Consider the following 13,400-nt stretch of genomic DNA (forward strand, 5'->3'; position numbering starts at 1 on the left):
GAAGTAGCGGGTCTGTCAGCATTTCAGAAAACCTGTTATATGCTTGTAGGAATTAATTTTTGTCCAAGAGCCAGTGTCTACAGAATATTTAATGCTTTTATGTTTAGACTGTTTGCCACTAGATGGCAGTAAAAAAAAATTATTCTTAGCTATGAGAAGTGCTTATCATTTTTTAAGATTACTTTAAAAGAGATTTGGAGGTCTAAAGTTTGAGGTGTCTGTTTTGAAGTTATATAATGGTAGCCAAGCCTCAATATATTCTTTCTTAGGAACTGTGCTTGTTTTATTCCAGAATAAAACTTTTGTGGCCCTCAATAGCAATTCATATTAGAGAATTATGGGGAAAAAAGGGATAAGTTAAAGCATGTAATTTTGTTTTACAGATATGGTAATTGTAGAAACTTTGGAAATACAGATTTTATTATTTTTAAATTTCTGGATGCTACTTTTTTTGGAATTCTTTTTAAAATTAAATTTATTGATGTGACATTGGTTAATAAAATTTTTGGTTTCAAGTGTACAATTCAGTAGTATGTCATATATATATTTCATTGTGTTCACCAACCAAAGTTAAATTACCTTTGTCACATATATTTTGACCCCCTTTACCTCCTCCCCTCCCCTCCTTCCCTCTGGTAACCACTAAACTGTTGTCCGTGTTCATGAGTCTCTGTTTATTAGTCTTGTTCTTTTGTTGCTTTCAGTTTTATATCCCACATACGAGTGAAATCGTATGGTTCTCAACTTTTTCTGACTTATTTTGCTTAGGATGATTATCTCAGGATCCATCCATGTTGTCACAAATTGATAGTATTTCTTCTTTTCTTAAGGTTGAATAATATTCCATTGTATATGTGTACCACATCTTCTTGACACAAGGGTACTTTGGTTGTTATTGTATCTTGGCCACCATGAATAACACTGCTATGAACATGGGGGTGCATGTATTTTTACAGATAAATGTTTTTGTTTTTGTTTTTGTTTTTGGTAAATATGAATAAGAGGGATTGCTGGGTCATATGGTAATTCTATTCTTAATTTTTTGCGGAACCTCCATATTGTTTTCCATAGTAGCTGTACCAATTTTCATTCCCACCAGCAGTATATAAGGGTTTCTTTTTTCCCACAACCTCTCCAACGCTTGTTATTACTTGTCCTGTTGATGATAGCCATTCTAACAGGTGAAATACAGATATTTTAAAGAAGAAATTTCAAATCACTCCTAGAAATAATCTACTGTAACCCTTTGTTACATTTCTTCCCAATAGTTTTTTTTTGTGAGTACAAATTAAAATCGCATAGAACATAGTTTTACACCTTATGTTTCAAATTAATGTTACATTACTTTTATTTTGTCATTAAATATCTTTTTACAAAACATGATTCACACTGTCAATTACATCATGATGAATTCAATCAATCCAATGCTTTTGGGTAGTTTGGTTGCTTCTAGGTTTTCACTGTTATAAGTAATGCTGCTATGAACCTAAATCTTTCCTTAGGATATAGTCTTGGAAATTAAATTACTGAGTAAAAGGGTATGAATTTTAATGTTTTGGCTACATATCATCAAGTAGACTTTCCAGAAGGGCTTTACAAATTTGAGCTTCCAGCAATAATGGAGTGCCCCTCTCACCACATCCTTGCCAACACTTGAATATTATGATATAGCATTTTTCTTTTGTTTGTTTGTTTGTTTTTTAAAAACAGGGTGCAAGTTTGGGTAGGGAACTAATCTTTATAATATTTGATGTTTAAACAATCAGTTTCTAACAATATCATTTTAGCAATTTAGGCCAGGATAGGTCTGCCAATTAAGTTATTTTCATGTTTTCAAGACCCTTTTACAGTCAGCTTATCTAATGCACGCATTGTAAATACTATCTAGGGAACTGTTTATAGCTATTTCAAACATTACTTAGGAATTATTTACAATCCCTCATTGCACTTTGTGAATCTATTGAATGTTCTAGATTTTTTTTTTATAACTTTCATTGGCTTGGCTACCAAAGTAACTCATGTAGTTTTGGGAAGCCACCCTCCACACACTGGTCCAAGGGCCAGGATGTGAGTACTTCTGGGAGGCACTGGGTCACAGGGGAAAGCCTTGGCATAATTTTCCTTAAGACCTGCAATCTTAACTGACCCTTACCTGTTACGGCCTTGAAACTGGTTTCCTTCTATTGCACATACACTATATTACTTTTTATCCCACTGGGTCTGGAGTACTTTGTGCTTTTAATTTGTTAAACCTTTTCCTATTTAGAAAAAAAAAAGTACAGCATTCTTTTAACATCATGTGTAGGAATACTATGTTTCCTAGGATTTGACATTTTCAGCGATTAAGAATTACTATACTTTGTAAATGGAAATACCACCACTAAAAACAGAATGCTATAAATAAATGCTTTCATTTGTTTCTAAAGACTATTGATAAATAGATTAATGCAAAAATAATAATAAAAGCAAGATATTTCATGGCAAACTTGGGGGGCAAGTTTAGGACTGTAATCCGCGTATTATCTCAGGGTAAACCCTGTAGCTGCAAGTGCCACCAGCAAGTATTCTCTGGGCAAAAAGGAAAAGGGTTAAGGGTCAATCATGTAAATTATAATGATAACAGCCATCTTTTTATAAGTAGCTTAATTGAAACTTTACTTAATTGAAGTTTATTGAAAACTGAGATGCCATAGTGAGAGAACTTAACAATAGTACTTCACATTATAGTAGGCACTGAATAAATTTTAGTTGTCATAATTGTTAGAATTACCTCAAAAATCAACAGTTAAGGAGATAAAGGGGCTAAAAGAGCCCTCCCTGCAGAGGGACTAGAGTACGCTAAAGTACTGAAGAGCTGAAGAACCTATGGCCCTAATGGACCCCAAACAAACTAGTAAGGGAAAGTCAGTCCCAGGAAGGGGCTGCAGACTGGCGAGTTTAGATTTCATAGCTTTGAGAACTAGTTTGGTCTTCATATAAGAATAACTGGGAGCCATAAATGACCTTAAGCTGAGTCATATTTGCATTATTAAACTAGTGTAGCTGCCTCATGGAAAATGGATGCAGGGAGGTTCCTTTTAAAGTGGTTTGGCCATAGAGTGGGTAACCAGCATTGGGCATGCTACTTAAGCTCTGTGTGTCTCAGTTTGCTCATCTGTAACACAGATTCAATAATAGTACTTACCCCATAGGCTGTGGGGGTTAAATGAGTTGCTATTTGTAAAGTCTTTTGAACAGCATCTGGCATATAATTGCTTTAAGTGTTTGTTAAATAAAATGCCAAAAGTCTGGTGGTAGAAGATTAATCACTCGTGGTAGTGCCCTCCCTCCATCTGTACCTGACTCTGAGCCCTTGGCTTCCTAAGCTTCCAAATCAAGCTTAGCCTCCTCCCTCCCCATGCCTGGTCTGATATGGATACCTCCACATGAATGTGGCATATGGCTGGCCAGGCCTGGCTGAGCTTTCCTTCACCAGAACACCTGCATTGCACCCCACACAGGGGGGTCAGGCCCCAATCTCAGTTTGCTGAGAGCACCACATGTGCTTCCTGCTGTGGTGAACTAAGCAGAATCCTCCAATAAATACTACCCCTCAAAGGATGGTACTCGGACTGTGATTTACCCGTCCCCCCGGTTTTGCTGACCTTACCACAACTGCTTGCTGTCACCCAGACTGCACTTGGTGTTTGAAAATAACTGGCAGATGAATAAACTCTCCTGGGGCTATTGTCAACCCCTGTTTGCTTTCTGTATTTATAAAGGACATCTTTGAACTGAAAGGAAAAAAATTCAAATAATGTACAAGGGGCTTCCATCCTGCCTTTTCTTCACTCTAGTAAGGAGCCTTTTAATGATCTTACACCTTACAAAAAGTTCACTTTAACTCTATAAACTTGGTTTTCTCCCTCTTCAATAGATTCATTTTTGTAAATCACGTTAAACATGTTGCTGGAATTTTTAAAATCATGGATATCTTCTAAGTATTAATATTTCAAAGCTACTTTGTTAACTTGCTGTGAACTTTTATAATTCAAAAACAGTACACAGGATCTCATTTGGGGGACAGCAGGATCTACATGAAAGGGTGCATACTAGATCTGCGGTAGAATTTTCCTCATGAGGAAAGACACCTCTAAAACTGTGGGGAAAGGGAGGGATGGCCCAGAAGGCTCCTCCCTTGGTGTTTCTAATGCTTACTACGTTCGATGGTGGAAAAAATTTGTCATTTTATTTTATTTCTTTTTAAATATGTGAAATCATTTACAATAAAATTGAAACGAGTACCAGAATGAATTAGTGATACCTACTCTGGGCATTACTGGTATGATTATGTGTTATCCTGGTCTTGTGTAGCCTATCCTTCACTGAAGTTATAGAGCCTCTTCCCTAGGTTCGACTGTCCTCTCTACATTTTTGTATATGAACTCACACACATTTATATGCACATATACATATTCATTGTATCTCATAATATGTTCTCACAAAATGGAGTGCAGGACTTTTTAAAAAATGTAAAATGACTGTTTCCCTGTGAATATACTAAAAACCAATGTGTTGTACATTTTAAAGGGGTAAATTTTATGGTATATGTATTATATGTCAAAGCTGTTAAAAATAAAATATTTACAAATACAACACTTTTTCAAAAACTAAATATTTTTCCCTGATTATAAAAGAATTGCGCACACATACAGGAAACTGGAAAATGTATTAAATAGGAGAAAAGTGTATGAAGTATATAAATATGAAAAGTGTATATATATATATATATATATATATATATATATATATACTCATAATAGCACTATCCTAGACACTGTTAACATTTGATAATATCTTCTTTGATTATTTTTCATTCCCATATATGGATTATTTTTATATTGAGATTATTTCTAAAAATTTTACATCTTCCTTCATTTAACATTATAACCACTTAAAATGTTGTTACAAATTCTTTATAAACATTTTAATGGCTTACAATGAGCCACTGTGTGAGGGCATTATAAATTAATCATTCCCTGCTGTTAGACATTGCTTACTATGAGAAATAACACTGTAATGAACATCTTTGAGCATAATCTCCATTGTCATGTTTATATTTATTTCCTTCAATGTATACCAAATATATTAAAAGTTCTGGATACTTTTAAAGTCTTTAATATATATTCTCAAATTGCTTCCTATAAGGCAGGCCTGTGTCAACCTATAAGTCATCTTTGTTCAGGTTACAAAATTCTGGATAGATGTAGCCCTGACAGCTCAAGCTTGGGTGTGGGCTATTATACCCACTCACACTCTCTTTGGGTGCCTTATAGTGCGGTTCATAACAACAGTGATGTATGGACAGTCATTTATTCTCTTTTCGTAGCTCACACAGAGTACCTGTTTCGGAGAACCCAGATTAGCATTAAGTATTCATGTTTGTAAAATTTTTAATTTATTAAGTAAAACAATGGTATGTTGACATTTAAATTTACTCTTTTTGGTGATGAGGATGTACATTCATACATGTGTTTCTTGGACATTTGTATTTTCTCTTATAAGTTACCTGTTCATACTCATTTTTTATGCTTAGTGTTTGTCATTTAGTATTTTACACATTAATTTGATTACATATGATTTGTATTATTTGTTATTCTTTTTAATTTGTACTTATTGTCTGAAAAACAAAAGGTTTTATTTTTATTTACAACAATTAATGATCTGCTTCCTTGATTTGCAGTTTACAAAATTCTTCCCCATTTAGACACATGAAAAGTACTTATATTTTTTCTTGTTTATTATTTCATTTCACTTTTACATTGATTTCTTGAATTTATGTTAAATTCAAGTATATTTTGATGAATAACATAAAGTGAGAATCTAATTTTTTTCAAAGTTTTCCTAGCACTATTTATCACATAATTTTTCCTTTCTCTAGTGATATGTATGTGTTCCTTGCCATATACTTAGTTATCATATCTACTACGATAAAAATATTTTGCTGTTCAAAAACCAGTAAAGATCATATTCTTAATATGGTTAAAGCACTGTTCATTATTTTTGTTTCACTGTTACTAATTTGTTTGAATTGACTTGTTTTTAATGTAATGGTTTCAATGCAAGCTTATTTTTTTCTTTATACCTTGAATCAAAATGAACTAGGTATTTGGGCACATTAAGATTGCTTGTTCCCTAGAGACCATCCCATTTATGACCCAGATTCTAGGCATTATACGTAATAGGCACTTGCATCCACTTTTGAGAACTTTTTTCTCTTTCTATTTATGTTTTTTAGCGGTTGTTATCTCATATACTTTCGGCATTCAGACTTAATATAAAAGAAGTTGGCCTTTTTACTCAAAGTCTTGGTTATGCACCTGTGGATTACTATCCTAGTTTGCTTAAAAATGTGAGTATTTTTAATTTATTAGTGTTGAAGTTTTCATTGGTTAATGTATCATCAGCATAAGGAGTAAATGGAAATATTTCACTTCTCCAGGAGAGATGTTTAACTTTCCTATGTTTATCTCTTCTTACCTTGAGAGAACTTATGGCCATGTAAGGAAGAAATGGAAGATTATGAGAAAGTAGAAAGAAACCAAGAGAGGTTATTCTAAATCAGCCAACCTCTCTGTCTCTTAACACATTGCATTTATTCACTCAAAGGTTTTTGGGAAATGAGAGTTCCTTAACCTATGCAAACACAGCCTTTTACTGTTAGATAAATTTTTTATTTAACCTGATAGGAATTTTATGTTAAAGCAAAATATTCAATAAATAACAACCTTGTAAATACTATTATATATATTTACATCTTAGTATTAAAGCTGTTTTTACTTCTGCTTTAAATTTTAGCTAAATCGAAGAAATTTTAATTTGTGATCTTGACATAGCTCTTCTAAAAAGCATTATGAGACTGAGACTTTTAATGTTTTTTTCACTATTCTGGCCTTTTGGAAGCTTTACACATGAATAGCCTGTTTTAAAAAATTGAATTAAGAAAAAATAAATCTAGCATGGTTTTATTTGTAATGGGTTTGGTTTTAATTCTCAGGAAATTAATGGTCTGTCTGTTGTTTGTTTGCTTAAATAGGAATTTGTAATAACAAACAGTAAACATAAAATACACATTATCAGTAAATGTAACATGGCACTGCTTTTTTTTCACTTTGACAAAGTAAAACAAGGAGAGGACGGGTAGGAGAGGGTAGGAAATCTCAACGGAAATACCACTCACACCAAGAAAAACAGAACTGATGTAATCCTGTTTTCAGTGCATGCTAACCTGTAACTGATTTTGTTTTACAGATGGTTTTATCATTATTGTCTGAACTCAGAGAGAATCATCTTAATGGATTTAACACTCAAAGGCAGTAGGTGTCAAATTAAACATCCCTCTTCTCAAGTTTCAAAATGTGTCAGTTTGGTCATTAGAGAAAAATTTTATAATTCTTAGGAAATGCATGTTCATAGTTATGGTTATATTCTGTGTGGAAAGATTATTTTAGTGGACTACATGGAATAACTATTAAACTTTTTAAAAATAACTATTCTCTCAACTCTCATAGGACAGTAAATCATGTGATATCTCTTAGGCATCCATTAAGGAAAAAGCCCTACATATACAGTAGATAACACACAAGAAAGAAGCATTCAGCTCAGTGTGTATGTGTATACTTCACAAACACAATCAGGATATTTGCAAGGCAACAGATTATTTGATGTGACACATATGACCTATAAGATCTATATTAAGAAACATAATATTCCAAAATTTATGCTAAAATCAAATAGACTCAAGACAAATTAAAAGAATTAATTACATTACAAAATGGTTTTTCACTATAGAAAGGAATTCAAAGTTGTTTTCATTGACCATTTCATTTTTAACAAGTCATTAACTAAGAATCTGAGGACCAAGACATATTGTGATTTTTTTTTTTGTAGAGCTATTGCCAATTAAAGCTCTATCAGAAATGGTGTTTGCCCTCAGCTTTTAGGAATCCTTTGCATTTAACCCTTAAACTATAAAATGCTTAGACAAAAACACTAGAAAATCTTCATGACATTGGATTTGCAGTGATTTTTTGGATATGACACGAAAAGCACAGGCAACAACAAAAACTAGATAAATTGGACTGCATTAAAATTAAGAACTTTTATAAATCGTGGGATACCATGAAGAAAGCAGAAAAACAGCCTCCTGAATGAATGAAAACATTTGGAAATCATATATCTGATAACGTCTTAAATATCCAGAATATATAAAGAATTCCTAAAACTTAGTAACAAAAAATTCAATTTAAAAATGGCCAAGAGACTTGACTAGATATTTCTCCAAAGAATGTATACAACTGGACAATAAGCAAATGAAAAGTTGCACAACAATACTAATTATTATGGAAACAAAAATCAAAATTGGATACCACGTCACACCCACTAGTATAATATCATTTACAGAAAATGAAAAATGAAACATAATAAATGTTGGCAAAAACGTGGAGAAAGTAGAACTCTTGTGCATTGCTGGAGGAATAGAAAATGGTACAGCCACTGTGGAAAACGTTTTGATAGTTCATCAAAAAGTTGACCACAGAATTACATGAGACTCAGAAATTTCACTCCTAGGTGTATATTCAAAAGCAGAAACTCTAACACTTACCTGTATACCAGTATTCATAGCAGTATTATTCACAATAGCTAAAAGGTAGAAACAACCCAAGTGCTTATGAACAGATGGATGGATAAATAACATGTGGTATACAAATACAATTGAATGCTATTCAGCCATGAAAAGGAATAAAATTTTTGTATATTCAAGGATAGATTTTGAAAATATGCTTAGTGAAATAAGCCAGATTTAGTAGGACAATTATTGTATGATTCCACTTATATGAGGTATCTAGAATAGGGAAATTCATAGAGACAAAAAGCAGAAAAGAGATTATCAGTATGTAGAGGCAATGGAATAACTGTTTAATGGGTACAAAGTTTATGTTGGGGATGTTGAAAAGCTTTCGGTATAGATCATGGTGATGGGTACACAGCCCGTCAATGTATTTAGTGCCACTGAATGATTACCACTTACAAATGGTTAAAATGATAACTATTACATGTTTTACCACAATAAAAGAAATTAAACTTGAAAAAAATATATGGTATCCCAAACATTCTGGAACTGAAGAATACAATAACTGAATTGAAAAATTCACTAGAATGATTCAACAGTAGACGTGATTAAGCAGTTGACTCAAACACGAGTCATTTGAAATTATCAAGTCAAGAGAATAAAAAGAAAAGAGAATGAAGTTAACTCTAAGAGCTTATGAGATACCCTCAAGTGGATCAATTATATGCATTGTGGGAGTCCGAGAAAGATTCCACAGAAAAACCGTCAGAACTAATAAACAAATTCAGTAAAGTTGCAGGATACAAAATCAACATTCAAAAATGAGTTGTGTTTCTATATACTAACAACAAGCAATCCAAAAAAGAAATTAAAAAAACAATCCCACTGGTAATAGCATTTTGGGGGGCATGTTCATTCCTAAACTCATGACTATTTCTTCATTAAGGATGTTTATTTTTCAAAACAATATGAATAAACTCCCTGGTGCAGAACAAAGTCTATTAAAAGGTGTCCATGCTTGTACCCCAGCTTGCAGTAGCAACACGGATAAAATGGCAATTACGTTGGTTAGTAGTTTAGGATATTTTTAATCAAAGGAAACCTATGATGGAATTAGTAAGATTCGTAACTGAATTTACCAAGAATATGAGATGCCTGTGGTAGTAGAATCTTCTCTGCACGCTGACACATCTGATACCTTCCTAATTTTCTCTGTTGAATGATGTTTACTACAGAGTCTTTTTCTTTTTAGAAATAGTTTTAGAATTCCACAAAAATTTCTTGCAGAGATTTCTCTGAATGTGTTGAACCCATACATAGTTTTTAAGGAAATTCAATCTCTTGGGTTAAATTCAATTATTCTTATCAAAAAATTGAATTTTAAAAGCAATTCGATGCCCAGCATACTTTTTGAGTCTCTTTATGAGCTTTTAAAGTCCTACTTTTAAGACCTAAAGCCAGGAAGTTCTATTCTTCGTCCATAAAATAATCCAGATCTATAAAAGCTTGTGTGAGACTCAGAACTCTAAGTCCACAATTCTCTAGTATGTTATAAATTTAACCAAGTGTGTGTGCTTTGTCTCACATAAAAATGGATTTCATGAAATTGGGTAGTGGAATGGCATTTGAAAGAGCTGCCAAACATGCTGGAGCTGCTAATAGTTGCTGTAATAAGATATAATAATTAAAATATGTATCAAATTATATGTAAATTTCTCCTACTATATACCTGAGGTTATCTGTACATTTTTAAGATTTAAAAGTCAAAAAATTTGAATCAATATAGCTCAGGTGGCAAACTACTTTCTGGTGTGCTCAAATCCAGATAGTCCCACTATTTACGAAACTTGAGTTTAATCATTACTTTCCTTCCATGAGTATTACTATAAATGTTCCAGCAGCCAAGAGCGTCTCAAACTTACCTTATAAACAATGCTCTGTTATTTTTTTTAATAGAAGGCATCCATATTTTTTTCACTTTTTACCACTCAAATGTTTAAAGTTTAATTAAACTTTATTTTGAATTTCTGCGACATCCAAAATTCTTGTAAAAATACAGAAATTAATCTTATAACTTTGATGCATAAATTGTCAGAGGAACAAAAAAATAGGAAAATTTGTTTAGTTTCTCTTTACATAATTTTTAAAGGCCTGATAGATGGTCTTGTCATAGTGTTTTAAATAGAGTTTCACTTGCCACCAAGTAAAATCAACAATTCAATGACAATGTTTAAATTCTCTCTTGTTCTTTGCTACAAACTGTCTGGAAGGAACGACATTGTGGACTCTCTATCATCAGTTTATCTTGCTCTTTGGTTTGCTACAGATGGTTTGGAGGCTTCCGTACAGCTACATGGGAAGGGTGTTTCTAGCAGTCTGTGGTTACTGTTGATCCTTCTGCAGTTTAATTCTTATGCAAAAATCATTTGGGAGTGCTGCTCTGGCAATCAGTCAAGACCTCATGCTTGGTGTAATCCAGTCTGGAAAGTGTTGCACAACTCCAACTGAAGCTGGATCTTCATGCTCTGGCAAGCTTCAGGCCAAAAGAGGGAGCTGTGAAGGCCCTGAGCACTTTGAAGCCTTTCGGAAGATTATCATTTGGCCTGCTTGTGTTTTGGTCATACCAAGAACTCCTCTAAGTTTACATAAGACTTTAGAATTTTTTAGGAAGATTATCTTGGACCTGTTTCAGCCTACTTAGGAGATAAAATCTGCAGCCTATAAGCTTTAGTGTTTGATAAGTGCCCTTGTTGCAAAGGTTATCTTTTCCACCCACCTAGTCACCAGTGCTAGTCTCTGACTTTCCTCCTTTTTAGATGAGAGAAAAGTTGCACTTACTCTTTTAGAGAGAAGGATTGATAAATTAAGGCGAGAGGGCAAGATCACCACCTACTTCCTTGCTTTATTTCAGAGTTCTCGATTTATTATGAGTACACATAACTCTCAGGCATATTTTTTAATTTCTCAAATGTTCGTAGAGCCCTTACTCTATGCAAAATATTCTGCTAGAGTCTGTGCAAAATAAATATTTGAAAAAGCATTCTACACACAACAACTTTCCCCCTCTCCAAGCCCACCCAGTAAACTCATATATTCCAAAGTTGTAAACTTTAAATTTTAATTTGAGTTTACAACTCAAGCTCAATATGTCTTTTCATTAAGAACTTTGATGATAGACTCAAAACGTTAATTTTAGGTCTAAAACCACTTTGATAGTTAGAGAAAGATGTTAGAGCACTGTGGAAGATAAGTGTTGTTGAAGAGACTCTTATTTAGAAAAGTGGTAAAGAACAAGAAGTGAATTTTTTAAAAAGGTGATAATTTGAAGAGAAAGGCAAAATGTTTACCCTAAAGAAAATTATTGTATAGTTCAACAAAAAAATAGTACTGTTGATTATCAAAAAAAAATAATACAGCTGAACCAATTTATAGAAATTCATCAATAAAATGTAAACCTTAAATGTAGTTCTATCGTGTCCCCATAATATACTCGGATCATTACTGGAGATTGATATCGAATTCTGGGGACTGCTACTAAAGTAATGTAGAGCAGTGTTTCTCAAACTAGTGTGTGTAAGAATCCCCTGGAAAAATATACACAGATGATTCCTTGGCCTCATTCCCAGGGATGCTGATGCTGCTGATTCGGAAGACAATACTTTGAGTAGCTCTGATAGAACTTGGACAGATCCTGATGACTGAAGTTCAAGACCTGTGAAGAATGGCAACTCTCATAATCTAGTCAGGAGAGAATAAGATGAAAATGTAGGACACTAAGCCAACTGATGAACCATGTTCATGAATGGCCTAGCATTCACGTTATACTTTCAACTCCTAGAAATGACAAGGAATTTTAACAAATATATAATACTGTATAAAATGGGAGGAGGGGCTTTTGATGACCCACAAATTATGAGAAAGGCTTAAAATGGTAGGTCGTGGGATATTTTTGAAGGAAAATAGCACAGTCCCAAAAGCTTGGTAGTGAGGACTACTGCAAAAGGTAAAAGTTACTTTTGGGGTGGATTCAAGGAGCAGGAGGGTACCTGGCAGCCAACAAGATAATTTGTTGGACTACTTCAGTAATAGCAACCCGCTGGCTAGGCCTTCATACACTCTTCCTCCTTACCCACTGTCCCCAAATGAGATTGTTTCCAACAAGAAGGAGGGGAGACACTTTGGAGGAGAAGCAAGCACAAAATGGCTATCAGTCCCCAGCAATTTTGGGGATGCTCTTATGCTCAGAATGCAGTTTATTGGCAACCCCAATGAGCACTACATCCTGACCCCACAAGTACTGGAGACAAGCCACATTAAACAGAGCATTCATGGAAAGGCAATATAGAATCCCAAATTCCAAAAAGAGCAAAAAGACCAAAATATGACAAGAAAAGAGAACTGTCCAGGAAGTTCAATATCCAAAAAATTGGAGTTGGTAGAAAAAGAGAATAGAGAAAAGAATGGAACTTTCCTAATTTAAAGTCCAGTGAGTGCCCAGCACACTAAATAAAAATAAATCCATACCAAGACATATTGTGAAATTTCTCAGAGGATATCCAAACACTTCCAAGATGTAAAAACAGGTCTTACAAATTTAAGGATCAGAATTCATAATAGCCTGGGACGTCTCAAGAACTGGAAGCTAAAAGATAGTAGAACCACACTTACACAATTCTGTAGGAAAATTACCATAATTCTATACTCAGCCAAAGTGTCAATCAGGCGTGAGAGTAAAATATATTTTCAGATATGCAAGATCTCAGATACTTTACTTCTCATGTACCATTTC

The 13,400-nt window shown here is 33.7% G+C and overlaps 1 protein-coding gene across 7 annotated transcripts in view; it reads left to right on the plus strand.

The window, feature by feature from the left end:
* FANCC (FA complementation group C) overlaps window positions 1–13,400 on the plus strand; it is a 234,016-nt gene that overhangs the window by 158,853 nt on the left and 61,763 nt on the right. For all 7 annotated transcript variants that reach the window (XR_005656729.1, XR_005656730.1, XM_039880475.1 and 4 more), the window contains 2 exons: window positions 6,278–6,391; window positions 7,291–7,355. Coding sequence is in view for 5 of the 7 variants with exons in the window: in XM_039880475.1 (XP_039736409.1) it covers window positions 6,278–6,391; window positions 7,291–7,355 (179 nt within the window). In the remaining 2 variants the exon portion in view is untranslated. The remainder of the gene's footprint in view (window positions 1–6,277; window positions 6,392–7,290; window positions 7,356–13,400) is intronic.

This window comes from Pteropus medius, unplaced genomic scaffold (genome assembly GCF_902729225.1).
Source record: "Pteropus medius unplaced genomic scaffold, Ma_sr-lr_union100, whole genome shotgun sequence".
NCBI lineage: Eukaryota > Metazoa > Chordata > Mammalia > Chiroptera > Pteropodidae > Pteropus > Pteropus medius.